The sequence below is a fragment of the Ambystoma mexicanum genome, chromosome 3p (assembly GCF_040938575.1).
Source record: "Ambystoma mexicanum isolate Mex_15411 chromosome 3p, UKY_AmexF1_1, whole genome shotgun sequence".
Taxonomy (NCBI): domain Eukaryota; kingdom Metazoa; phylum Chordata; class Amphibia; order Caudata; family Ambystomatidae; genus Ambystoma; species Ambystoma mexicanum.
Genome location: NC_090925.1, coordinates 488,171,702 through 488,199,107, shown reverse-complemented (window position 1 = coordinate 488,199,107; position 27,406 = coordinate 488,171,702). Strand labels below are relative to the sequence as shown.

Sequence of the window (27,406 nt, the reverse complement as noted above, 5' to 3'; positions counted from 1 at the left end):
TTTTTCCTCTGCCCAACCCAAAGTCTCTGACGCTGTTTGCGACTTGCTGCTTTGCTCATGTGGCCACTCCCTGATGATTTTTTGATTGACACCTTTAAAATACCCCAAAGTTCCAAAGCGAGGTTTTTATGCACACCCAAGCCGTGGAAATCATACAGCTGCACTGAAATAACCACATTGGAGTGGCCTTATCTCCCACCATGTCACACACCGCTAAATGTATGTGTCTAAATATTTAATTCCAAGGGACCTGCATACTTACAGGCTGGCTCTTGTCTTTATCCACATTTGCCTCCATTTCCCAAATCTGCTGACCATCTACAACAATAAGAAAAGGTTACAAACCAAAGGTAGGACTAACCCTATTGATCATATTTATCAATGCAATCCATCGTTGCATATTGGCAACACAACATCTGAAGACTGCAATGAATAGGAGGAGAACTCAGCTTTCAACAAACAATATGAATGATCGGTTTGAAATGTTCTAGCTACCACCATGGAATGGCTTGCTCAAATATATAAAATACATATTCCATAGTCCACATAGAAAACATGTGTTATAGTAAAATCTGGTTGGACCCAAGATCTCATGACATTAAAAAAAAATGTTTTGCATTGGATTCACACCGTTTCCAAGGCATTAATCATCTACGGCACTTAAAGAAAGTAAAAACATTGTAAGACGAATTGATTTTAAATATGCACACACACAGGAAAAACTGATAGCCTGTTAAATTATACAATGCCATTAAAAGCATAATCCTTATAAATCTGTATAAGTGCTTAGTCCGAAATTGTGATTTAAAATATGATAAGTTTAGCTCCCTTTGAGGGAAATTGCCCGTGTTTAGTTTCTTGGTGATTAAAATTCCAATTTGAACAGAGTTTTATGATCAGGATACGTTTTATTTCAGGTGTGACAGTTCTAGTAGAGTTAGTTGACTGTTATCTTGAGTCGGGTCATGGAAATCAGGGCGAGACCTTTACACTTGGGTGGGTGGAACACTACCTTTTCATGGTCCTTCAGGTGCTGGGGTGGCGGGAATTCCTACAGCCCTTGTGTGATTGGCACGGGGCTTGGGGAACATGGTGTACAGTAGGCTGTGTCACAGCTTCTTGTGATCCATGCATGTCTGAAGACAACTTGAGAGCCATGCGATAACGAGCTGTGCAATTGGAACCAAAGATTACGGCAGCGCAATGGCAAATATACGTATGAAACCATCATGTTGCCATTGGGTACGCAGATGTTTTCACTTGTGTACAGGTGGTACACTTTGATAATGAGGCCTGCGGGGTGTTTAGTTCCTTGGTAGCACTAGCCTTGGAAGCTGTGATTCTCTTCTGCTTAGGACATGTCTTCTATGAAACCAAGCAATGCTGAGTCAGCTGGAGCAATCAGTGAAATGCAATATAGTCACACAGACCATACTGCTGTTCTGTCCAGGAGAAAGGAAAGAACATGGCTACCGTGTGTTTGTGCATTGTTTTGGACTTTCTCAAGGCTCTAGTTCTTTTTTTCTGTCAGGTTATAGTAATGTGTCTGCTTACAGAATGTTTAAGCTGCAGTAGGTGCACTGATATCGTCGCTGCTATCATCACTTGGATTATTATTACTTGAGTACAGATATCTTGGTCCCCTCTCCGCCTCATGCAAGAAAAACAGTGTTACCAGCCTTCAATATGTCTGTGTCACTCACTAATACCAGTCTTGCAAAGTGCCTCGAGACAGGGCCCCACATCTTATTCAGTCCCTTCCTGGATGTTATTCATGTGCTGGATATTGTTGCGAGGTGCCCTAAGTCTTTAGTGACCTGACGTATATAAATGAAGACTCCTGCACAGGACACCCTTATGCCACTGAATAGGTACCTGAATGTCTCTTCAAATAGCCTACCCAATCAAATGTCCCATGTGATTACTGATTGTGCGGCTAACTGGGTTCACAAAATACTCTGTTCAACAGAACCTTCAGGCCAAATGTTTTGTTAAACAAAGGGAGTTCTTCATCTCAATGCTGAGTAGCAACTGTGCCTTTGTTCCTTTACTTCTATTGCACATTTGACTTAATTATCGATCAGTTACTTAGACTTCATTTACACACAGTCAGCAATTTTAGCATGAGGGCTGATGGAACTTCTAAAGCAATCAGTTGTGGCAATCAGTACCCCTTTAATGCTCCTCCATTCCAGGAATTAACTGAAATCCTTATTCTTCGGGAAATTCCTAGGCGTGATATAGGTAACTCTGTTCCACGTCTACCACATCTCCAGACCATTGAAAATTGCCCTGCTGGTCCTTGAAGTCTTGTACATCACTCTTTTGTTCTCAAGATAGGTTCACACAATATGAAATAAACATATTAAATGCAAAATACAGATAGTGATACAAAATGTGAGAAATATAGTTCTGCATGTAGCAGTTCCTGAAATATATATAATTAAATATGTATATAACTTCTATATGACCCTCTCCTATTTAAGCAGATCAAATAATTCAAGAATGGACTTCCCATAAAGTCACACAAAATACAAAATATCTGCATGCTGCCACCTTAAGCATTATTGATCACCCAAATGGTCAGTGGCTTCAGGATTGCCAATACTATAGATTGAGAGAGAGCCTGGGGAAGCATGTATCTTTGTCTTACTTGATTCCAGATGTCTCATAGCTCATTTACTAATCCAAATTCATCTTTCAATCTCTCAGTTACTCCCTGCAACTAGTCATCAGACGTCCCCGGAGTTTAATAGGGAAAAATCATTAATGTGGAAACATATTGGTCAAACCACAAATTAGGGTATGCCTTTTGTACACTATTCGGGTACTGCAAGAAGGATACACAGAATATCCTTCAAAGTTTTAGAGAGCAATTCCCCCACATCTAATTGATCATGTTAGCTTCTTCGTTCCACACCTACCCACTTTCTTTGCCCAAACAAAGGGTGTAATCCACCAAACGGGTCTTGAACAAGGTGTGGAAGGCTCATCATTTTAAAATTCCTGATCCGGTCAATGCAGGACAATGGAAAATTCTTCCAATAAAGTAGATATTTTCTGATGTTTGCCATATGGAATATAATTAACATCATATATTGCAAATACATGATTAGACACCTTAATACCTGTGCACCTTTTGGGGTTCTAATTTTAGTCTTCCTCTCAGAATCCCAGTAAATTGCATGTAGTTTCTAGTTTTTGCTTTGATTAATTTTGTGCTCTCAGGTTTGAGCATACTCCCTAACTATTGTACCTGTTGTGAGTATACTGATACTTGCCCTTTTGACAAATTAAGTATTTCACATGCATACAATTTAATTTGAGCTAATGCCAAATGTGAGCCCTCCTGCCAGCCTTCTCTCTGAATCTTAATAGGAAATGCATTATTTAGATGGCAAATAAGAACACAGTGATTGACGATCTCTGATGGGTTCCTCTATATGTTGAAACTTGCTCAATTATGCATTAATTTATATTGAGTATAGCCATGACACTCTGTGTATATGTACAGATATGATCAATGGAATAAAAGGAGACAGAATGTACATTCTTTCAATTACTTTCTGTTAGGGATATTTGTCATTGTTTTGTTTTATCCCCTCTCCTAGTGAGACCCACAGGAATTGTTGCTGGACATCTGGACCTTTTTCTTCCTATCTTGAATGAGTGGAGCCTTTTTCCACTCATTCTTTCTTGCTCTGACTTTTGGAACTCTGTTGCCTGTGTAATATCTGTACCATAGAGTCTGTGTTCCTCCATCACTATTTCATGGCATCTGTGCTTATCCTTTGGAGCACACAGCTCTGTATGGACAGAGTTGCTGGAAATCCTTTGTTTTCTCCTTTGAGATTCTTTCTTTATCCTTGCTAACTACATTTTTTTAAGGATAGAGGGATACATTGTATCCCTCCTAAAACTTTATACTCTCAGAGATTAGGACACACCACCTTATGTGGAGTGCTAAGGGGATGCTTAGTACCCCCATTTTTCTGCTCTTGTGACTTTTCTGTCACAAAGACAGCCCTTTAGTTGTGGCTGGTGGCAATGTGGTTGAGCACAATAGGGTGACCTATGTTCCAACATGGTGGCCGCTTTCTTTTGTTGCCATTTTTATCATGGTTGTCCTTTGTTAGCCCTTCTTCTACCAATACGGGAGGGGGAGGTCTAAGTGTGTTTTACCTTTGGCGGGAACGCTTGGGTGTTCCCGCCTAAGCTCCAGTGAGTCTAGACAGGCAGGAAGTAGGGGAGGAGTTATTCTCCCCCCTGCCTTACGTCTGCCTGAGTGCCTCACTGCCCCTTTCGTTAAACTGCTGAGAGTGTTTGCAGAAGAGTGTGTGCTTAAAATGAATAAAAGGTGCAGTTACTGAGGTGAAAGGCAAGTTGACCACTGGAAACTGAAGCAACCAAAGAAGAAGATGACCAGAGACACCTGCAGACCCTTTTCATCACTGTGAAGTGACTACTGCTGTCCTGACTCTGATTTCTACTCGACATAGGAGCTCTGAAGAGTACGACTCCTTCTCTTTGGTTGGTGGGACCAACCAGCTCTGAGACGAACTGCAATTTGAGCCATCTCCCAAGGTGCTGTGCCTATCCTGATCTGCAGACTCCGAATAACAGGAGACCTCTGACCCATTTGCAGTGCAACATCTTTCAGAGGCCGAATCCATGCAAGTCTTTGCTGAGCTCCAGGTGAACCTCCAGAGATATGATCCAATTCATCTGAGTCCCCTCACCAGAGTGCAAGACTCCAGAATCGAAGAAGATCGATCCGGCAAATACCTTCCTTGGTTGGTGCTGAAGAAAAAGGCGCGAAAACCTCAGGCTGAACACATAGACCGAAGAAATCCATGCCAAGGGTCCTCTCTCAAGACTGCTGCTGAGAATTCCCATTCAGAGTCTTTCCTTTCGTCACAAACTGAGGAATCAGGAGACTAGGTCCGTCGCTGCTGCTCAGAGGAGAATCCAGCTATGAGCATTCCTTCTAGCCTAAGCTACTGTGGGATGAAAGGTATTGCTTACCTTGAACCAAGAAGTCGCACAAGAGTGTTGGAGTGTTTTAAGAGGTGTCCAGTGTGTCCACTCTTACCTCTGACTGAAGCTGCCAGCTTGTGGCCCTTCAGTGAGTACTTTTATAGGGTCTCCATCATTGTGTTACCACTTCATGTATCCTTTACTAGAGACTGAAAGTATCCTAAGGAACTTTTGCTGTTCTGCTGCTTCATAAGACTTTAAGCCCTCTCTGAACTGACTTTTGCATATAGTTAAGGATCAGACTTTAAAAGCTTTAGTTTGCCAATACAGTGTCTCTAGAACATTAAGCTCTGCTACTATATGACTAACCACATTTTTCCTTCCAAAAAAGTTTTGCTAACTAAATACAATTGCTGTATATATTTGTCTTAACGCGAGTGTGCGTTCGTACCGATAATATGGTAGAACTGTCATCAGTGTGAAACTCTGTAACAATTGTCCCGTGAGCACCTGCCACTGAAGCAGTGGCCTTTGAAAAGCATTTATAAGTATTCCTAAGTGTGTTGATTAATTGACATAAGTACATTTCTGACTTCCTTCTGTAAATATAATAAATGATATATTTTAATATAACATTATAAGTGTAAGTGTTTCGTTGGACTATTGTATGAACTGGGTTCAGTATACTTACCTACAGCTCACATCTTCCTGCTATGATAAGCCTGACTGCTCTGCCACTCTACCAAGGTTCCTTGAGTAGTACAGATCTATACTAAGAGTTGGGGACCTGTATGCCAATGGATAGTTTTATAAAGTCTCACCTTAAGTGGATTTTAGGAAAACTCTAACCCTTTCCATAAAAATTCCTACTTAACCTGATTGAACGTCTTCTTTGCATCCAGAAAGTCATTGCTAGTGGTCAGTCACTACTGTGTGATATTATGTTCCCTATGCTGAAGCAGATCAAGAGAATGTACCTTTAAATATATTCATTGGATAAACCCATTCTCATCTGATTCTATTGATAACTATATACATTGTCCAATTTGATAAGCAATATGTTTTTTGTAAACATTTAAACTATCCTTAGTAGTGTGATGAATTCTAGGATCTGCACCTAGTAGTGTCTTTCCCTGACTCCATGTAAACAGTGATTAATAGTTTCCCTTTAGATGCCTTGGTCTGCCTTTTGTGCCCAGATCATTTGCTAATTAGATCAATTTAGGCATCAACAATCCATCAAATGTATTATAAAATGTCTACTTATATTCCATCTTCTCCTGGGGGATGTACAGTTCTCTATGGAGACGAATGCCACATAACCCCCGATTCGGAGAACTCTTGGCCTACAGACTGATGTTTTTCTTCTGTTAGCTCCAGGATGCCATATCTATAGATGTCCTTTAGTTTCATTATCCGCAGCAGGTAAGAAAATTCTGCAGAAGATTTTCTGAAAACCTTTAGAAACTCTTATCAACTAATTCATGTATTCTTTCCTAACCACAATTCATTACATGCATATTTATACCTACTGACCATGTAGAACTCTGAAACTGTAGTCCAATAAGAATGTAACATTGAACTAATAGCACTTGATTTTGCACACTCTTGCTAGAGGCAGGCCATGAACCAATTCCTCTCTACAGGCAACTGTGCCATCCCCAGCTCATCTGTCAAACAGTGTTAAATTGCATATTTCAGGATATAATCGTGTACAGGATTCGCTGGTTCGAATCCCTAGTCTGATGTCTGTGTCTTACGACTGATGTCTGTGTCAGAGGCAGCCGCGTTAGGCGGTGTGGCTTGACATGGATTATTTAGTTCTAGGGTCCCTTTTTCTAACCTCCCTCGAGGTGACAGCAGAGCAGAGAGGAGAGCGGGCGGTCTATAAGGCAACTGAGGCAATTTTGTTTGAAGCGCTCTGGTGGCCCCCTTACCTCTGCACCTTTCTGCAGCTTCATGTCCCTCAGCCGTAGCCCCCCCCTGTTCCCAGCTGCCCAGTCCCACAGCCCCTGCCACATTCGCATGCGATGGCATTTTGGTAGCGGAAGGCTGCTGTTCGGTCTGGAGAGAGCCCGCTGAGAATTTATTCCAGCCCCATGCTCTGTGCTCGGTACAGGCAGATCAGCGGCGGGTAAGTGGCCTACTGCTGGCTGTTTATTAGATTATAATTCTGCCAAAGTGTCCGCCCATCAGGGGATGTATGACTTGAGTTGACTGCACCAAAAGTGCAAAAAATGGCAGTGTTACGCCAGTAATAAGGTTATACACATTGGCAGGCATGAATTTGGAAACAGACTCACCAATGGAAGCTAAAAGTGCTCCCTGTCCGGGGTAAAGACTTTTTAGCACCCATCATGATGTCTCGTGCAGGGTAGAATTTTCCCCATACTCATCACCTCTTGCCTCTCATTGGAGTGGTAATAGGCTATCAGAAGTTGTGGCATCAAGTGCCAAAAAGAGGCAAGAACAACTCTCTTTTGCTAAACGTGTGCTTATTAGCAAAGATCTTAAGAATGACCTAAAAGATGATGTTAAAGGTGCATGTTCCATTCCACCGTTGTCTAAGACCCTACAGTTAAAGATGGCCAACTCTCTTGATTCAGCAGTGAGGGGTAGGTTGCCTCATACGAATTTGGTCTTAGATCACTCTGAAAGTGACATCCCAAATGACGCCCAGTCTGGGCAAAGTCTAAAAACTTTAAAAGGGATACCTATTGGGGAAAATGTAGTACTTATTTCAGATAAGGAGCTGGTTGACGCCAAGATACAAGTAGCCTGGCGATTTTTGAGGGATCAGACGATGCGGGATCTTGCAGCCTGTACTTTCATCGAAGACCTTCAGAGATGGGTGGCATCAGTAAGCTTAGATACGCTCATCCCCCTGTACTTAAACCATCAAAAGACTACTCAATCAGAATTTGAACCTTTAGGAATGGACAAATGTTCGCAAACTCCTCGTCATCAATATGGCATCCATCAGGGCTGCCAAACAGCTTCTACAGATTCCCCCACCCTAGTCTCGCCTTCACAGATGAAGGGCAAGTTACCACGAGAGGATCACCTTGTGCCTGAACATAATCATATTCAATCTCATGCTAAACGAAATTCAGTGCAGATCACCAAATCTAAGCAAGTGACCTTAAGGACTTTGCACCTAAGGAAATCTCAAATGCCTAATATTGACAATTTGCGTACCAAAACCTTTGTCATGGACCAAAAAAAATGTGTGATTTCCAACATCAAAAGGATGGATGGAAAAGAGCCTAGAGAAGCTTTGCGAAACAAAGTGCTCGCTTGGCTACGTCAACAAACTGGGCCTGGGGTTGTCAGGATGTCAGACCTGAAGATCCTATGCAGGATCGAGCTGAATGACTGGTGTTCACAGCAATCAAGTGATTTCATTCTAGTGGGCTGTGGATTTAGCACCTTATCCTCAAATCCTAGATCATGCAGGTACCTGCCAATGAGTTGCTCGGATTGTAAAATAATACTCTGATGATGTACAGACACTTCTAATCTATGCTGATCTGACCCATGACACTCTTTGGTCTTTTAGACTCCCTACGCTCTATCGGGAGATTGTGTTTGCGTCTTTATAGTGCTTTCTGCCCTTCCTTTATGTTCTCTATTATTGATGTTTTCTTCATGTCTTTATGTCTGTATGCGCTATCATCCCTCAGGGTCCATTGTGCGCGATATAAATAAATAAATGTAAATGTACATGTCCTCTATGTGGAAGCCAATCCTAATTTGTCCAGAGGTCATCGAGCGACTATACACTTCCCTTTTCAATAGGGTATACTTAACTCTATTATCCATTTGCCCTGCAGAGGTATTCCCATAGCTAATTTAATTAAAACATGTTCAACTCCATCTCCTCAGAGGTATCCTTCCTTTCCTCACTTTTCCCCAGAAGCACAATGTCTCTAGAGCTCTGGTACTCTCTAGACCTAGCTACTGCAACAGCCTTGTCCTTAATCTTCCCTATTCCACTCTCCGCCCCCTCCAGCTTGTCCAGAATAGGGCTGAAAGACTTTTCCTTGGCTTCAAGCCCAGGGACCATGTTTCTCCAGCCGTAAAATCCCTCCACTGGGTCCTGGTTGTTGCAAGGATCAAACTGAAATCCCTCTGCATCATCCATAAGGCTATCTGGGGCCAAGGACCACTCTATCTACAACTTACCCTCACCAAATACCTTCATTGCAGACCCTTACGCTCCTCTGGCTCCAACTCTCTTCATGTCAGGCGCTTTTCGAAGCAGTGAGTTGGTAGCAGATATCTCTCCTTGGCTGGCTCCCTCCTTTGGAACAGCCTCATCCCTCCTCCCCGTCTTGAGCCGGACCTCCTCAAATTCCGGGATCTCCTCAAGACTTTCCTATTCATCTCCTCCTTCCCCCACTCGCTCCCTTGCTAATACCCCACCGTCGCTGAGATTGGTGGCCTGGGACCTTATGTGTCCTTCTGGGTCCCGGCTTTCCACCCAATCGCCTTCAGCCTTCCGCACCACCGCAGCACTTGCCTTCTGGCACCCACTGGCTTGTTTTTCCACAGGCCTGCACTTACTAATGGCAGGTGATCACTCTGCACTTAGCAATCTCTGACAGGCAGTTACAGTTGCTCACAACTGACTCCTTGGCACTTCCCTCTGTAGAACTCATAGCACTTACCCCTTGTTGTCTCTCTCTCTCTCTCTCTCTCTCCTTGCACTTGCATGTTCTGAATGCTCCCATGGCCTAGTCGGACGGCCTTTTTTTCCCTGATCGTCTGGTTATTCTTTGTTCTCAAGCTCCCTCACCTTTGTCGTCTGGGAGCTTTGAAACACAACATCTTGATGTATAAGTGCCTTACAAATGCACAATCACATAAAATAAAAATAAATAAAATAACTTGTGTGTCATGTTCAAATGTAACAGTAAGCTGCATGGATGGGACCACTTCCATTTGCACTTAAGTGCAGAAGGTCCTCCCCATGCACCTTTAAACCTTCCAATAGGTGGTGGAAAAGTAAAGAGTCATTTTCCCACTAGTTTGGAACAAAAGCCTCCCACAATTAGCAATTGGTGGTCACTTCATGTTGATTCCTTAGGAATCAATTGCATTACCGCCTGCATGAAAATACATGGCGACAGGTGCAGGCAAATGCATTAGGCAGAGCGGGAAGATCAGGCGGCCGTGGTACATCAGTCCACCTCCCCTACTCCACCTGAGAAATGTTGCAAGATCTGGCAGATCAGAAAACGTGGTGGGGAAAGGGTTTACTGCCACTTTCTCTGATCTGCAGGGCCACTCTATTTGTAGGATGGCAGGGATCGGCAGACAGTAGAAATGTGATTTTTTTTTCTTCTTATGTTTCTTTTAGGATTTGCAGAGCTTGACTGCATCAGCTCTCAGCGTGACTAAAATGTCCGGTTCCCTGAGTGTGATGTTGCTCTTTCTGATGAAAACTTTAACACCATGACCAGTTGAACAAGTAAAAGTTGTACTTATTAAAGCAACGCTGTGAAAACGTGTACACTGAACAGGTTAGACAGGGGTAATTAGTGCGTCTTTAAAGGCCCTTTCTGGCAAGTAGTACATGCCAGACATTCCCAATCAGCTCCAGGTGTGTAGAACTGGGACATCTATAAACAGGATGGGGAGTGACTATTGTATAACCATATGCTTTGAGTCTCCGAAAACCCTTAGTTGAGACAGAAAATATACCGAGTCATCTTTGCTGCATATTTGGGATATTTCTATTAAAGATGTCATCGACGTGTACACTCATTTTCAAAGCCAATAAGTCTGGCTTCTTAAATGTAGACAGTAATATGTGTTTGCCCTTCAGGGTTTATACAAAAATAATCATATTTTCTACATTGGCAAAGCAATAATTGTAGGATTCGTCCATTTCTTTTTAAGGGAAAGGGTGAAATGGAAAGGAACAGGGTGAAATGTGGACTGGACCAATGCAAAGGCAGAGGCAACGGGCTATGTCAGGCACCCTCTGCATATCAGAGCAGCGGATACACATCTGGCTCCCTCTAAGATGTCCTTCTCAGACCACTGGAGAGAGCTAAAGATCTTTCAGGCCGACCTTAAAAAATACAGGCGCCCATAAAAAGAGAAACGACAGAGTTTTATCAGAATACCCAATTCCAGGAAACGATGATGAGAGAATCATGTTGTGGCGCAGTAACCACTTAGTTGCTAAAAAGCCCAGTGTCCTAGAATGTGAGTCCACATTGTGAAAATATTTTTAAAACAAATCTACATGACCCAGAAGGCAAAGCGAGGTTTGCTGAAAGAGAGGGACTGGGTGAATTACTCACACATAGCATGGGACCTCTTGTCCATAGGTTTAGTAACTGTAACCCCAACGCTCCCTCTTCTGGCTGATGGGTTTCTTCTACATAGGTTTCTGAACTATTCATCAGTCATGCAGCTATTTATTTATTTATATTCTACTTTGCGACATTTAAAAAAGCTGAAACACAAGGGTGTTGTACCTTCTTGTTATATTATTCAGGTCAAAGCTCAAGTTGTTCCATTTTGGGATTTCAGATACCTGTATATTTTTTGCGGAAATGACACCAGGGTGTGGGGCACTGTGTTTATAAAGAGACTAAGGACGTTTGGGGGTTAAGCTGGGCGACAGAACAAAGCATCACTGGGAACAAATTAGAAGCAAAGAAGTAAGAGGTCTACCATATGGCGGCACAAAGCAATCAAACGGTGGCAAAGTCAATGTTAGTACCTGACAGTGTGATGCCATATATATGTCATATAAAGAATGTTGGTAGGAACTTCGTGTGGAGAAGTTCCACGGGTGACAGTTGGAGGCAGCCAGCTTGGCTGGCGGACGCCAGTAGCGGGGAAATACACACTGTAACTAGGGCAATAAAGTAGACCGACGATAACCTACTCCTGTGTCCTGGTGCTTACTGGGTTCCCCACGAAGGGCTACCGCCCATGCAGCCCCCGAGGGGGCCACTACAGTCTGACTTTCTCTTAAAAGAGAAACCCTTTTCTTGTGTTGAGGTTTGAAGTGTATTTCGTATGCATTACATTGGGGTGCTTATTTGAAAATACCAGTGATCGAAGTGAGCGGAACGGTCGGGAGCGCTGTTCTACTTTTATTTTGATCTGTTTCTGTTTCCCAGTCCTCTACTTTTTACCATCATTTTTACCATTCTATACAGAGGATTTGTCCATTTAAGTCCCTGTGCAAGTGTAAAGTTGTAATATTAGTTACTAGTCACTTAGACTATTTCAATTTCCCGGCCGCAACACCTTGTCACATGTTGCACTATGCTTCTGCCTACCCTCTCCCCTGCCGAAACCACAGTTCCACTGCTTTGTTCGCTACACTTCTACCAGTGGAAAATGCAGTGTTGTTAAAGAAGTGGTTTGTGCAACAGAGAAGGATTAATGTGAAGAGGGGCATTAGTAGTCCCATGGTACAATTTATGATTCTTAAACAGACTGCTTATCAGAGATCCTCATGGCGTTTATGACATGAAAAGACTACAGTGTTCAGCTCGCAGGGAAATAGCAGACATTGGGGGTCATTACAAGTTTGCTGGTCCTGGAACTACGGTACTGGTAAGCTTGCCGGTACCGTAGTTCCCGGGCCGGCAAATTACGAGTTGTGCCCACGGGTGCCAATCTGCCTGCCAGGTCTGACCTGGCGGCCAGACCGGCACCCGCGAGCACAACTCATCGGATGCACCGGGACCATTCATGAATTGTGCCGGTGCATCCAACCTCCCCATTTCCATTAAGCCCTATGGGCTCAAATTGGAATGGGAAGTAAAGAATACTGGCACCCGGCAATGGGGTCGGGCCGGGTCTGCCGTGGTCATAATGCACCCGTACGTCCCCATTGCCGAGTGCCGGATATTTTACGAGTGTGGTGGCAGCCATGCCGGTTACCACCAAACTCGTAATGAGGCCCATTATCAACCTTACGGTCACTATGTGCTGGAAACAAAATGTGTTTAACTACATATCCCATAACAGAAAACAATCTTGTTAAACATCACGGCAAATTGTGTTTGCGTAAGTATTCCATAAATTGTGGAAAAAGAAACCAATCCATGGAGGAGACAGATGCTAATCCGGCCTCCAGACCACTTAATTACTATATCGGCCTAATGTCAGAGTCATTTTCCTGCCTTCATTCAGAAACATAGGTTTACTGTGCCGTGGAATGCGTTGATGTGAACAGTATCCGTACAAAACTTTGTTGGAAAAATAACGAATAGAGAAATTATTGCATGTTTTTTGCAAACATTTCTCCATTCGTGGGCATTTTTTTAAAAAATATGGGAGTGGGGTGAGGTCCGGCAAATAGTTGAGGTAGGGGTCACCCCGCAATAAAAACAAATTTGCAATATTTTCTCGAGTCGAAATTCCAATGTACACCCATGTGAACAGAACCTAGCATCAGGTTATCATACCTAGTGAGGCATATCGCGTGCAGAGGGAGAGAGAAGGCATTGTGAAGGTAGGCAAGAGTCACGTGTTCAATGGCCGTATGGTTTTGGCTTACAGGTGGATTTTAGCTCCACCGTTCGATGTGATGATGGGTGGTTATCTAGTGCCACCATTACGTGTGGTGCATTTGTGGTGAAATAGACTCACCATTAGTTTGGGGTCATAGGTGGTGCTTCAATGCCATCTGGAGAGGTCCTTTAGTGGATGGTGCACCAGCCACATTTGTTCAGACTACAAAGTTGTGGCTCAGAGCCACTATCAGTTTGGCACTGGTATGGTGCTTAAGCACCAAAGTGAAGGTGCCAGGGGTATTGTTTTAGATGTTTGGGCTGTGGCACTCAACATACAGTGCTCATTGGAAGATATCAGTACCATACAGGTGTATGGGCGGGACTAGGAGGCAGCTAGGTATAGGATAGGTGAGGCATTCTAGCCTCCTTTCCAATGGCAGTGCAGGAACTGGATACAGGAAGTGATGGGTGGTAGGAAAGCCTGAATTCCTCACCCGAGGCCGGGCTGACTCGGGACCGCAGGCGCTCCTCTGTCTCCCTGCGTGGGAGGAGACAAGAGCTGCCAAAGGAGTTGCCGTTCGAAAAGCCATAACCTTTGTCCCTGATTGTTTAAAAAGCCCTCCAGTCATAACAAACATTATATTCTGCTGTGAACAGTGCACTGGTTTTCACTCTCGGCCTTGCATGATTCACACTGCGAATAACAGGGCCAAAGGACTCAAACACGTGACAATGCAACTCCAGAATCTGCCTTTCTAAGGTAAGTTCGCATATGCTATCTTAATGATATAGCGATTAGGTTTTGTTATGGTTCATCTTTCAAACACACGGCATGCCACCTGCGAGCACCCGCACCACCCTGCGAAGGAGGGAAAAGAAAGGACTGCGAAAGGCAAAATGAAAAAAAAAAACTGCTCTATTACTCATGCCAGAAGCAAATAAGGTTAACAACGAACGCTGCCAACGCCACCGAACCCATATCCCAAGCAATTTAGAAAGAACTATAGATCAGGAACTTAGTGGCGATTGAGTGGGCATTGTGTTCGTATTAGACATGCATTCATACAAACAGCAACTAGGCACTGGCTTTCCCCAAAAATCTTTTTTTTTCTTCATTTGTAATTGTGAAAATGTGAGGTATTCCACACGGGTCTTCAACGGATGGAAAATGATAAAATATTGGTGCAATGTTCTAATTTCATAAGGAATGATAGCTCACACCGAAATAAAAGAAAACAACTTTCCAGTCTATTTTTCGCAACTTTTTTTCATGTCCATATTAAACTTTTTAATTCTTCTTGAAAGTATATATCCTTTTTTTCTTCATCAAGATTCCGAATGACGAATGAAAAAACGCAGAGAGCACCAAACAACCTAAGCATTTTGAAACATTTTGAAACAAGTCTTTGCCAAAATGAATGCCCAGACACGAACAAGGATAAAAGTAATAATTTCAAGTGTATGTCCTAGACAGTGTTGCAGTGTCTCCCGGCTAGATGGCCAAGGCTGGTGTCTTTCTATCTGTCTGACTTGGCTGGAGTTTCCTCTAAGCAGGTCTAACCCCACACTGTAGCTATCCAAAGAAGTACCAACCTTTATTCTCCTCAGCACAATGTTCAGCAGACACCAATAGAAGTAGGGTTGGAGTTCTCAGTGGCAGGGGTGTATCTCCCATGAGGCCCGTGGTTTTGGAGCCTTTGGTTAAGGGAGGTGTCCAGGCCTTTTTTATGACATAGGTGACAACAGCCGTCATTCCCATTGTACGGGAAGGAATGAAGCATTGATGCCGTTTCTATAGTACACTGTGACTATATCATATTTCCAGGCTGGGCTGCTATCATTTTTACATGCTAACCTGAGGTGACTGTTGTGGGTATCGAGTCATTGAGGCAGATACGTGCCTGGCGGTCAACTAACCGTGAGTCACCTTGCCCAGGAATTCCGTCACGTGAGCCTGGCTTCCCATGGGGGTACCCCCCTTAATCCTGCACTAATGTTACTTACTCTACCCCATTGCCTGCTGTTTACTGTTCACTCGGGGCCTGCCTAGGCATGGTGTATCACCTCCTGTGGAGTGTGCTTCTTCCCACCTTGGATGTTTAGGCGCCATGGTGCTTGCCTTTAACCTTTCCTACTGCATGGCAGACACTCCGGGGTGCCCATTTTTCTTTTTTCATTTTATTGTTTTGTTTCTGACACATGTCAGCCGGCTTTACCGTGATATCTTGCCACGGTAAAGTACCTACTCCCAAAGTGGCAAGTCAGGCTACCGTGCCATTAGCTGTTTGGTGTTCATCTGGCATCCCGTAAGGCATATTCACACAAAAAAGCAAACAGGTCTGAATTTTATTTATTATCATTGAGCCTTGTCAATAAGTACAGCCTGCGTTGCCCTCCAACCGTACTAACTATGCCCTCCTGTGGTGACTAGATGCTAGGTTGCGGTGGTGTGCCACTTATCTAGGGTTAGGGGACAGACAAAGAGACTTGCCCTAACTTATTTGGAGCAAAAAGGAGAACTGCTAGATGGCAGGTTTAAAAACACTTCAAAGGTACTATGCACTGTGCAACAGAGTGATGGAGGTAATACAGGGTAGATTTCATTACTTTTAATTAGCAACCTCAAATTTAGTTAAAAATTTGTGACCACGTACACATAGCAACACTATTCCTGACTGACATGGCAGCATAGTGTGACAAGATGTCCTAATTTTGCAAGGACTATCCTGGTATTTACCCCTCTGTCCTGGTGTACCAACACGTTTTTAGTTTAAAAACCCTGTCCTGGGATTTGGGGGTTGGGTTTATGCAGCCCATTTTTTTTGCTAGACAAATGTAAAAAATACTGACATTTGGCCAGGTGCCACACTCAACACTCGCTTTTCACCCCATCTACATACCTTCCCTCTTCTTCCCCCTCTTCTCAACTCCAATCAGTGTTCTATGGCTTTAACATGCACTGGGTCAAGCCACTGACATAAAGGTAGGACTACAAATTCATTATCATTACCCTCTATTTCCCCAACAAGCTCATGTCTGCTTACCAACTGTTACATATCTCTGGGTGATGCACGTCTTCTAACATATCAAAAGTTAAACCTCTATAATCACCATATCTCTTTCCTGATTATGAAATAATATGATATGATATTTTATTTGCATCGCGCTCGTACACAAGTATTTCAGACCGCGACAAGGCAAGGGAGGGGAAAAATGGGAGAACAAAACAACGATCTTACTAGGCCCAGTGACATTGAGAACGTGCAAGTGCATGGGAAAGGGAAAGGGGAAAAGTGCATGGAAGGGGGAGAGTGGAAAGTGCAGAGCAGAGGAGAACAGATAAGTAATAATAAATACAAATAAATAAATAATGAAGCAATAAACAGGGGTAGTGCAGTCAGCAAGTGGCAAGAGCTGTGTTTACGGAAGCAGAACTGGGTAAGTCTGATAAGTGCCAAAGGGGCTTGGGGTAATGTAGGGGTTACAGATACAGTCCCCAGTGTGAGGGATGGCCGGGAGGCAGTGCAGAAGGGTGGCAGGGTGAACAGGTACCTGGGCACGAGGGATAGAGGGTTGCTAGGTGCACAGTACCAAGAGAGCAGATCAGCAGGGCAGAGGGGGAGCAAAGGCAGATGCAAAGAGGAAGGTCTTGAAGTGCTTCCGAAACCAGAGATGATTCTTCACAAGTTTTAGAGTGGCAGGGAGGCTATTCCAGAGGGAGGCCCCAGGTGAAGACTGGAAATTTGAGCATGGAGTGGCAATGCAGTGGGCGGGAGTTGCAAAGTATTGGTTGAAAAGCCAGGGCGAGAGGTTAGACCCCTGCGGAACACCACAGGTAGAGAGGAAGATAGATGATAGGAAGGACCCCAGTTGGACCTGGGAAGGTCGATCAGAGAGGAAAGAGGTCAGCCAGGCCAGAGCCTTGTCTTTTGAAATGTTTAAGGATGCTTGCATTTGGCATATATAACTTTGCATCTGATAAAAAATTATTCATTTTGTGTAATATTACATTCCCAGGTGGTGGTTTACAAGTGTGGATTCCCCATCTTGTGTTATTGTCCCCGTTCTGATATGTACACCCACAACAATATAAAATTGCATACTGAGTAAACACTAAACGAAGCATAAAGACACAAAATATTTTCAGTGTGAAATACATCACTCCAAGGGTAAAAACATGGACATATTATGTTTGACTTTGGTCACATTCTGTACATTAGAAACTGGTGCATCAATGAGCAGCTTTACTGACATTGTTAAAATAAAAAGAGAATAAAAGAATGTGCAAACAAAAAGAGATAAAAGAATTCATAAAAAGCCAAAGAGAGGAAAGAAAACGTTGCTAAAAAAACCAACAAGAATACACTAAATCATATGTACATCTGATGAGTTACTCATCACATATATATTTACACTTTTACTCATGTACTATTTTCTTGTTCGTTAGTGGGTGGTGCAGTATCGGGAGCCCTCCGAACATCGGAAAGGTGCACCCAATATCACAGCTTCCGGACCTTCCCCGCAAATGGAGTGGCACAGACAATGGAAAAAGGGCCGTTATATCTTGGTTCACTCCACCTGCAAACGAAGTTGCTCACAAAGACCGTATCACCAGGTGACAACTGGAGAGGTTGTGAAGTCGGAGTGGATGCAGTGCTGGTTGGTTCTTCAAACTGCTGTGGCGCTGTTTGTTAAGGGATACATTTTATTGATCTAGTTAATGCAGTCAAATAGTCCCTGAATTCCTCATCCAAATGAAACGCTGCAATGTGAGCATCACAGGCAGGGTCATCTTAAGCACTTTTGGGGCCCTAGGCACGGACTTCTTTGGGGTCCCCCTCCACCAAACCAAAGTCATTAAAAGATCAAGAATACTGGTCATGCCCCCCACCCCCCACCCGTCGCGCTTACATCCTGTAGGTTGATATGCTGTCTCGCAGCATAATAAGCACGTTTACTCCCTTTAAGTCCCCTTGCCCTCTTCATTCTTGGTCTAATCAGAATGATAAACAAGTAGCATTTGAAGACCAACATTAGCCGTCTACAAAGGGGTTACTGTTCTAGCACTACATAGAGGATATTTTTTATCAATAACATCCAGGAAGGTAGATGTAGTATTAATGCAGGACCATATGTAAAAGGTACATGTAACCCATAATAGACAGAGAACTCACACTAGCTGCCTCACAGAATGCAAAACAGCTCATGCATAGATAGAGAACACATAGCAAAGGCTCAGTCAGCCTTGCTGGAACATGATATTCTAATTTTGCATATGTACACATATCTCCTCAATGGGTGCTTCCCACACTGAGCTAACTTCTAAACCATTTTGGAACTCAATTGATCAATATGCATTTCACCATTGCCTATTGCACATGATCAACATAATTCCCACAGGAAGGAAAGAATGCTACAGAGTTGTGCCATAAGGAACACACAAACAATGTATCCCACAGTGAACACAGAACGCAATGCATGATGAATTGATCAAGGCAGAATGCACTTGCCAAAACAGAAAGACAATGGGTTTAGAGCCTCAGCAGCACCCCATAAAATATCCTGACAGGTGCTATTTAAGACTGGTGGACAATGGAATCTTACTTCTTCGGATCTGCTAGCCTTCTGGGGCCCCCTCCAAGGTGGGGGACCTGGACAAGTGCCCCTTTTGCCCTCCCATAAAAACGTCTGTGATCAGAGGCGGCGTATGCATTTGCCTGCTTGTTACCACCTCATGTGGTGATAAATGATGATCCTTACAGGGCTACGAGCGCCATCTGAGCAATGTGAGGGGGAGGCAGGGCACCAAGTTTCTCTGTAAGGTGGCACATAGCTTAGTTTTGTTTGCATTCAACAGACCATTGATCCTATCCACAACCCTGTTGTGACGTGAGCTAGGCGGCTACTTTTAGAGGTTGCGATAATTTTTAAAAACTACATGAAACCCTGATCCTTTCCCAGACACGCTGGCGCCTCCCCAACTTTCCCACTGGGGGGCTTACATTTGTTACCTTCTCCCCCGGCACCTTGCAGCAAAAATCACATGACCTTGTGGTGGGGGCAGACAGTGCCTGTTCTCTGATCTTCTTGATCAATTGGTCACTTTATAGCTTTATGACCAGGGGTCTTGGGTAGTCAGTATACGCAAATGCTTATGTCTTTGGTTTGGGGATCTTGGGTTGCTACAACTTCACAATGGGAACCGGCAGCGGCCTAATGCCCTTGTTACCCTTTCGAGTGGGATATCTTCTTCAAAGATCCCATCCACCCATCTCTTGGCCATGCAGGGTACATTCCTTCTGGGTTGCATGCACTACTGATAAAACACATTAAAGGACCTTGTTGTTTGTGTTTAGGAAATTAACCTTCTGCGAAGCTGCCAGGGCTGTGAGTGACGTACACACGCACACCCTTCCAACCCTCTGAAATAACTTTCAGCATAGCCATGGCACTAGGCCTCAATTTCGAAAATGGTGTCTACCTTCTAAAATGGGATTTCGCTATGGCCAGTTACTGTAGTTGAGATATCCAGGATTTTACCACCATAAGTACTGATAAACAGGGTGTGCTGTTCTAGTTGTCTTCTCAATGCAAAGCAATATTTCGAGACATAAAGCTGTATATCTCATCTGCTGGACACATGGCATATTTTTACCTATTCCTATGTACGGAAGTGACCGTTGATAGTACTCCCATTGGCCTGGGCACCGTATTGGCCCAACATAAGACGGGAAGAGAATCTTGGTCATGATATGGGGCAACCCACAGTCCAGAATGCCATCACGGATTGAACGATGGGGGCTTCGCTTGTAGGATCATGATTTCTGTATTATTCACAAACCAGGCAAAGACTACAGTTCAGCTGACTTCATGTCCAGGTATCCCTTGCCTGAGGCAATGCACTGTGTGTTCATGGCTGAGTAATACATCCATTTCCATACTCAGGATCTGCCATCAGGACCCATTTCCATACCTTGCAGTGCTGAGTACACTCTGCCAGATGCTACTCTGCTCAAGGTAAAGGAGCTCATTGTCTCCAGCGGATGGAATTCAGTGTCACTGGAGGGCTCCCAAGGGCATAAGGTATCGGTACCAAAATTGGTTGCTTTCAAGCAAGTGAAGGAAGAGCTATCAGTCTCTGAAGACGGGCTCGTCAAGAGGGCTTCTAGGCTGATAATTCCTGAACATCAACAACAAATGACTGACCTTGCTCACAAAGGACATAGAGGGGTGGTGCTGAATACAGTCTGGAGTGAAGTTGCATTCTCAAGGATAGGAAGTATCTACTAGTGTTGATGGATGAATATTCCTGATTCCGCATTCCACATTGTGTGCAGTTGACGTTGTCTACCTCGGCCTATGCAGTGATCACTGAGCTTCATAATATCTTTTCTCTGTGGGGGATTCTGGGAAGTCCTCAAATCGGACAACGGGCCTCCCTTCATTGGGGTCAGGTTTTCTTGTTTCATGCAATATATGGGTGTCCATCATAGGAAAGTAAAACCCCTATGGCCCCAAGCCATTGGAATAGGCAAGAGGTTCATGGGAAGCCTTAAGAAAGTGACACAGCAAAGCCCTCAAAGATCTATGTCCCTTGTTCAAGCACTGCGTAATATACTGAGGGATTACAGGAACTCGTCTCCTAGTACCACCAGTAAGTGCCCAGCAGAGTTAATATTAGGAAGAAAGGTGAGGACCAGATTACCAAGGTTTCCAACCAAACTTGATCTTGTGCATCAAGAAGTATCAAAAGCCGATCACGCTAAGAAAGAAGTAATGAAGGGCTATGTGGATCAGAGACAGCAACTTAATTGGTCGTCAATACATGCTGGTGATCTGGTGCTTGTCCGCTGCTGGCAAGAAAGTAAATCAGACTTCTTATTTGACCCAGTGCCTCTGACTTTGTCCCATGTGAAAGGATTCATGGTGACAGTGAGAACTTTTGATCATGTAATCACATGCAATGTGTCGCATTTCAAGAAATATGTGCTCGAAAGATGAACAAGAAGCAACTCACATCCCTTTTGATGTAGACGTTTCTTTAGTTACCGATGAAGACAAAAGACAGATCGAGCACAGTGTAAACTCTCGACCTGTCAGATCCATCAAAAGACAACTGAGGCTAATTGAAGAGGTGTGATGCACGCAAATAGCTGTGCAGTAAGCAGGTAGTGTGTTTCTACAGGGGGAGGTTTTGTATCTGTGGTCATGGATCATCTATGCGCCACGTTCAACGGCGGGTGATCCAGTGGGAGCCTGGGAGGCGGTAACCAGGAAGAGACACCACCTTGGTTCAGTTTGCATGTAACTGAAGAATAAAGAGGTTGTAACATTCGCTGGCTTGTTGCCTTTTTTCTCTGGCTCATTACTCACACGAATGCATCTAAACGATGCAAAACATTCCATAATGAAAGTTTTGTCCATTTTTGAATATGGTAATAACCTTCCGGCTGGGCTCCTCGAATAACATCTCACCATGTTACGATCTGTGCAATATGCAGCCAACCCATGGCTTTACAATAGCTGCAATTGGACTATCATTGATACAAAATGATGTATTATTACATTGAGTCTTAAAAAGGTACACACATATTTAGACCACTAATCAGTTAATATCCATTATTCTAACACTGTCTGGAAAAGCATTCAGAAATAAATTCTAGTTGAGTACAGCAAATGAAGGTTTATAAATGTAGAAATATCCAATCCCATCACCGCACCATGTGCTTAGTGACAATAAAAACTTTTGATTTAAAAAATCTGGTTCCTAAATCAATGGGCCTCATTACACGGTAGGCGGTAGCCACCCCCTTACCGCATTCCGGGGCCGTGTTCCCGGAATATGGACTTACCGGGTCATTCCGACCTTGGAGGACCCGGTAAATCCCCATTCCGGGAAACATTCCCCATTCCCATTTGAGCCCCCATAGGGCTCAATGGCAATGGGGAAGAAGCTAATAACGGTACCGCAATTTGTGGTACCATTATTAGCTCCAGGCGTTAGGGGAGGGACCCGCTAAGGGACCTCGTAGTAGGGCGGTAAGGAATTATCGGCACCGGTGCCCTTACCGGTGCCGGTAATCCCTTACCGCCTACCGTGTAATGAGGCCCATTTGTCTCCTAAGGAGCAGATGTACCTCAACATGTTTTGGTTCCTATGTATTCTGAACCTTCTTTGAGGTGGCGGGGAGGGGGGCAGAAGGAGGGAAGTTAGAAAAAAATCCTGGAAAGGGTATGTAGCACTATGTTTTTCTTAAATATCGGGTGGTCATGGCCTTTTTTTCCCCTTATTTTAGGTGATTGTCTTTATTTCCATGATCTATTGAAACATAAGGTTTTTGCTTGTGAGACACTTAGCTTGTGTACTAACGGACATTTTGGTGGAACGAGTTGGTAGAAGAGTAACCCAGGATTTCTCTGTGAGGCGCTGGAAGGCCAGTGTGCTCTATATCACAATCTCAGATCACGTTTAACAAGCCGCTCATTCCATTGTTGACAATCATGTTACAGTCAAGGTATGGTGCCGTCGGGACTTCTATTCATTGCAGAAAGTTATGGACTGCTGGGACTGTTTCGTTATCCCTACAGCCCCCTACCAGCACTTGCACCGGATGTCTGCACTTACACCTGCACTTGCCAACAGCTGGCTGCACTTGTATTTATTTATTATTTATTGTCTTATTTACCTACTGTTTATCCTATACACTGCACTGCCCCGTGCCCTTCTCCCTGCACTTTTCCCCTCCCTCCTCCCCTGCACTTGCGCAATCTCAATGTCACCTGGCCTAGTAAGATCGTTGTCTCTGTCCTCCCTCCGTTTCCCCTCCCTTGCCTCGTTGCGCCTTGAAACACTTGTGTATAGGCGCGTTATGAATGCCATATCATACCATATCAGTAACCAACACAGCAATTTCGTGCTTCCTGTATATTTGAAACTCCAGCTTAAAAATCCCAGTTATGGCATCTCCAGAGGTTCGTGTTCGCTGCCAATGGGGTGTAGCCATTCTGGCCCGGCAGTACACATGGCACTCACTGACAGATGCAGGTCCTTCAGAGTTCAGGATGTCCCATAACCTACTTTGTGTTTAAAGTACAGTTGATTAATGGCTCGCAATAAGGAGGAACCATTGATATTTTCCTGGCTCTCACCCAATGGAATCGGCTCTATTTGCCTTACATTTGTCAATGCCCACTTTCATTGGACTTTGTAAGTTGTGGTCCATATGTTAATAAACTGGATGTGCTTTGACATCCGCAGCCAGGCTTTCAACTAGCGTGTCATATTTCCACAGGCTAACATTCATTGCGGCCCAGAAAGGCACCCCTGCCATGTTCTACATGGGTTGACTACACCACAGTCATAACTCTGTAAAATGAAAGACATCTGCTGCATGCTGGCTGTGGTGCAGCTGCAGGGCAGGAAGTGCACACTGGGTCGCAAACAACATGTGTTGGTGGTTTGGAGGAGACTTTGCACACACGCGTTCTCCACGGGTGCACGGACGGCACTGTCTGTTAGTCATGTTTGGAGAAAAAGTTACATTCTGAAATGTAAAATGTTCTGTTCTGTGAGTCCTAAGGGACAAGTGGAGCATCAAGTAAATGGGTGAGTGCCTGTGCCGCCATCTTGTGTGGAGCCCGGGAAAGTCTGCACTCATCTCAAACACTGCAAGATAACAAGAGACTATCTTGGCTGCGGTGTTCCTTCCTTAACCAATCATATTTGGAAAGCACTCAAGAGTCTGCCTTTAGCAGCAGCGGCAATGAGGATGGATGACAAGCCTAGCACATTGTACCACAATTGACATCCATGTCTGTTAATTCACCCCAACTATATTTACAGCTTTTCGGAGCTTGAAAGAAACAGTCCACCTCCATTTCAGTAAAAGAGTGTTGAGCAACACAGTTTGTAAAACCTATGAACTGATCTGCAAATCCATGCAAATGCTGACCTGCCACTGGCAAACAAGTAACATGCCTTTCATTCACACATTGTACCATTTCTCTTAAAAACTCAGTGTGATGGCCAATGCCTCCTTAGGTACTGTATGTAGTGCTCCATAGTTGATTTTAGGAGGTCAATATCACCTTGATACAATCACCTGATCATAAGTGCCATCTCATCCAAACCATAAGGGACGTGACATACAATTTCTCAGTGGCACCATCAAAAGTGTCACCAGCCACTCTTTGACCCACCACGATAAATATTATAATTATTTTAAACAAATTTTATTAAAAACCTTGAATAATCAGTGATGAAGAACAAACTAAAACACACAGCTATTAAAACCAGAAAATGCTGAAGGCATACTTACGTTTAACAAATCAATTAAAACAAAATGGCCGCTAAGTAGTCCAGAGTGGTTGCAAGCACTAATAGGGGAGGGGAAGCGGATCTCGCGCCAAGCTACCCCCAATGACGTACATGTGCTACTGCCTGAATGTTTTTTCAGCTGTATTTTTATCTTCTAAGCATTTCTTTAACGTCTGCAATAATGTTGTTAAACAAAGGCGAATCTCTGAAACAACACCAATGGGAGAACTCCCTGTAACAATGATAGAGCAGAATGCGCGAGAACGGGGGATTGCACTTCCCACACCGGGGCGTTCAATCACCTACTAGATGCTAACAGGTGATGAGAGAATCTCGCGCTGGCTTTCACATATTCCAGATAATTTCGTAACAGAATCCCTTTAAACAATTAGATATCAAAGCGTGTTAACAGGGAACAGGCCTCCCTCTATTTGTACCCCTAGACAGAGCAGCCTGCCAGGGAACCGGAGCCAATGGCGACTGGCCGCTTCACTGAGGATTTACCAGCTGTAAAATTCCAAGAGGTTGAGTAATACGAGGAAACCTTCCAAAACATTGGATTCCACCCTGTCTCTGTGAGATTTTGCGCAACCATGGCAACGCTGTTTCCCCAGCCGCCTTTCTGACTTGGCATCCCTAGACATTTCCTGTTTTGCCGTGTTTTCCTGGGATATCCCTCTGGCATTTCTTATTTTGCTTCTATTTACTATTCAAGACTAGAAACAAAACAGTGCTTGAGGGAAAGAAATGCACTGCGTGTGGTGAAAGCCCGCTTTGAAGAAGCCCAGCGGCTCGAGGAAATATGGAGAAGTGAAATCCATCTTAATGTCCGTGCGCTATCCCACCAAGATGAAATTACCAAAAAGTAGCACGAAAATGACTCCCAAAAAACATTTGATTCAGTTGAGTAGTGGCTTCTATGGGAAGGCAGTACTAGATAGTCACATAGGGTGCCACCAGTAGGGAGGAACAAAGTGCCGCCATTTTGGGCTTACGAGCAGCCAATCTCGCCACATTGCCAGACAGGATAATGCCAAATTGTCACCATGCTTGAGTCGGCCTCCATCCTTGCACCTGTCCTGTTTTTAGCCGCACAGATCATCTGAAGAGTACACCAGTAATCATGTTTTTACTGCCTGGACTGAACTAATTAAAAATGCTTGGTAGGCAATAATAATTTAAGATTATTGCCGAAACACTGCTAGCAACGTTTTTCGCTTGACTTACCTTCTTTAATTTTCTTTATGAAACTGCCAGAGACCAATCCTTATTTTGTGCTTAAAATAGGCCTAGTACAACCCACTGTCAGAGTAGGTCCTTCACTGTCAATGAAAACATCGCCCGTCACACGTTTAGTGCTGTTATTGGAAGACTGAGTGCTGCTCACAGTCATGAGAGCGCCAGGGGACCACTTCGGTGGTGATAGTGCGCAGTAAAAATGTCCTTTAACATTAACATTAACATGAGTCTCCAGAACATGAGGGTGACCTCTAATGTCGAGACTCACTTGAGCATCTGGTTCCACAGTTAGGTGGTTCCTCCCTGACGTTTGTTGTTGTAAGATGACAACAGCATTCGCTTTAGTTTCATACAGTAGGACTTCCATTCAGAGAATTCACTTGATGACCAACCCCTTCTTATATTCATATTGTTGAGCACTGCACAGTGCCTTAACGCTTCCGCAGAGCTTAACGGGTAGGAAAAGGGTGAACCTGACGATATAAGGATAAGACGTGCAAGGCAGCGCGTCAGACGAATTGGAAAAGTAGCGTCAATGCGCTATCCAGGAAGTTCACCATCGTGTGGTGTTGCAGTGATGGAGAAGCCTTGGGCTCAGAAGCACCACAGAATCCCCTTTTGTGGGACAGGGAGGGAGGTACCAGACAGGGTCAGACTGGGCCATAAAATTGTCTCGGGCACCAATGAAAAAGTGGCCCACAGTTGCAAATGATGATTCATTCCTTTTGTGACACTCTTTGAATAGTACCCGCGTCAGAGTTTTTTGATAAAACGTGATGCAAATTGTGTATTTTAAAGAATATTTATTTAGTAGCACTGGTCAAAACTACTAGGCGCATAGTGAAGTTACTCATCAAACTGGCCTACATTGGCCAAAAAAGTGGCCCACTTTGACCAAACAAACTGGCCAACACCAGCATTTTGTGTTTTTGGTTCGGCCATGGGTCTATTGCGCTATAGGCCAGCCCGAGCCTGGTAACAGATCAACTTGAGATGCGGATAAAGAAAATTGAGGCGCAGTTAAGGGGAGGGTACCAGTTCTTATGGCACAGGGGGAGCTGGGTGTCTCCTGCAAGGGTGGATGTAATCCAGAAGGTCGAAAGATTTGCAGGCATTATTTGTCCACTAAACCTTTTATGTGTGGGCAGGCAGATGACAAACACAATCTGATTAGAAAACAGAAGACTACCAGAAGGGAGGCAAGATTGGAAGCTTTTAAAGTAGAAGACCCGAGTGTGGAGCTATGAAGGGTCTTACAGATAAGGCCTAAGATGAGTTGGTAAGCTTGATTTTTTATTCTTTGCAGTTTCATTGGGGATTTTCAGGGTCCCTCTGTGCAAGCTGTTACAATAAGCTAAGCATGGTAATATCATTGCGAGGA

General features: G+C 43.9%; 1 protein-coding gene across 3 annotated transcripts in view; it reads right to left on the bottom strand.

The window, feature by feature from the left end:
- Nucleotides 1-27,406, bottom strand: part of NFATC2 (nuclear factor of activated T cells 2) — a 477,760-nt gene that overhangs the window by 156,984 nt on the left and 293,370 nt on the right. For all 3 annotated transcript variants that reach the window (XM_069651157.1, XM_069651156.1, XM_069651155.1), the window contains exon 7: nt 263-318. In XM_069651157.1, the coding sequence (XP_069507258.1) occupies nt 263-318 (56 nt within the window). The remainder of the gene's footprint in view (nt 1-262; nt 319-27,406) is intronic.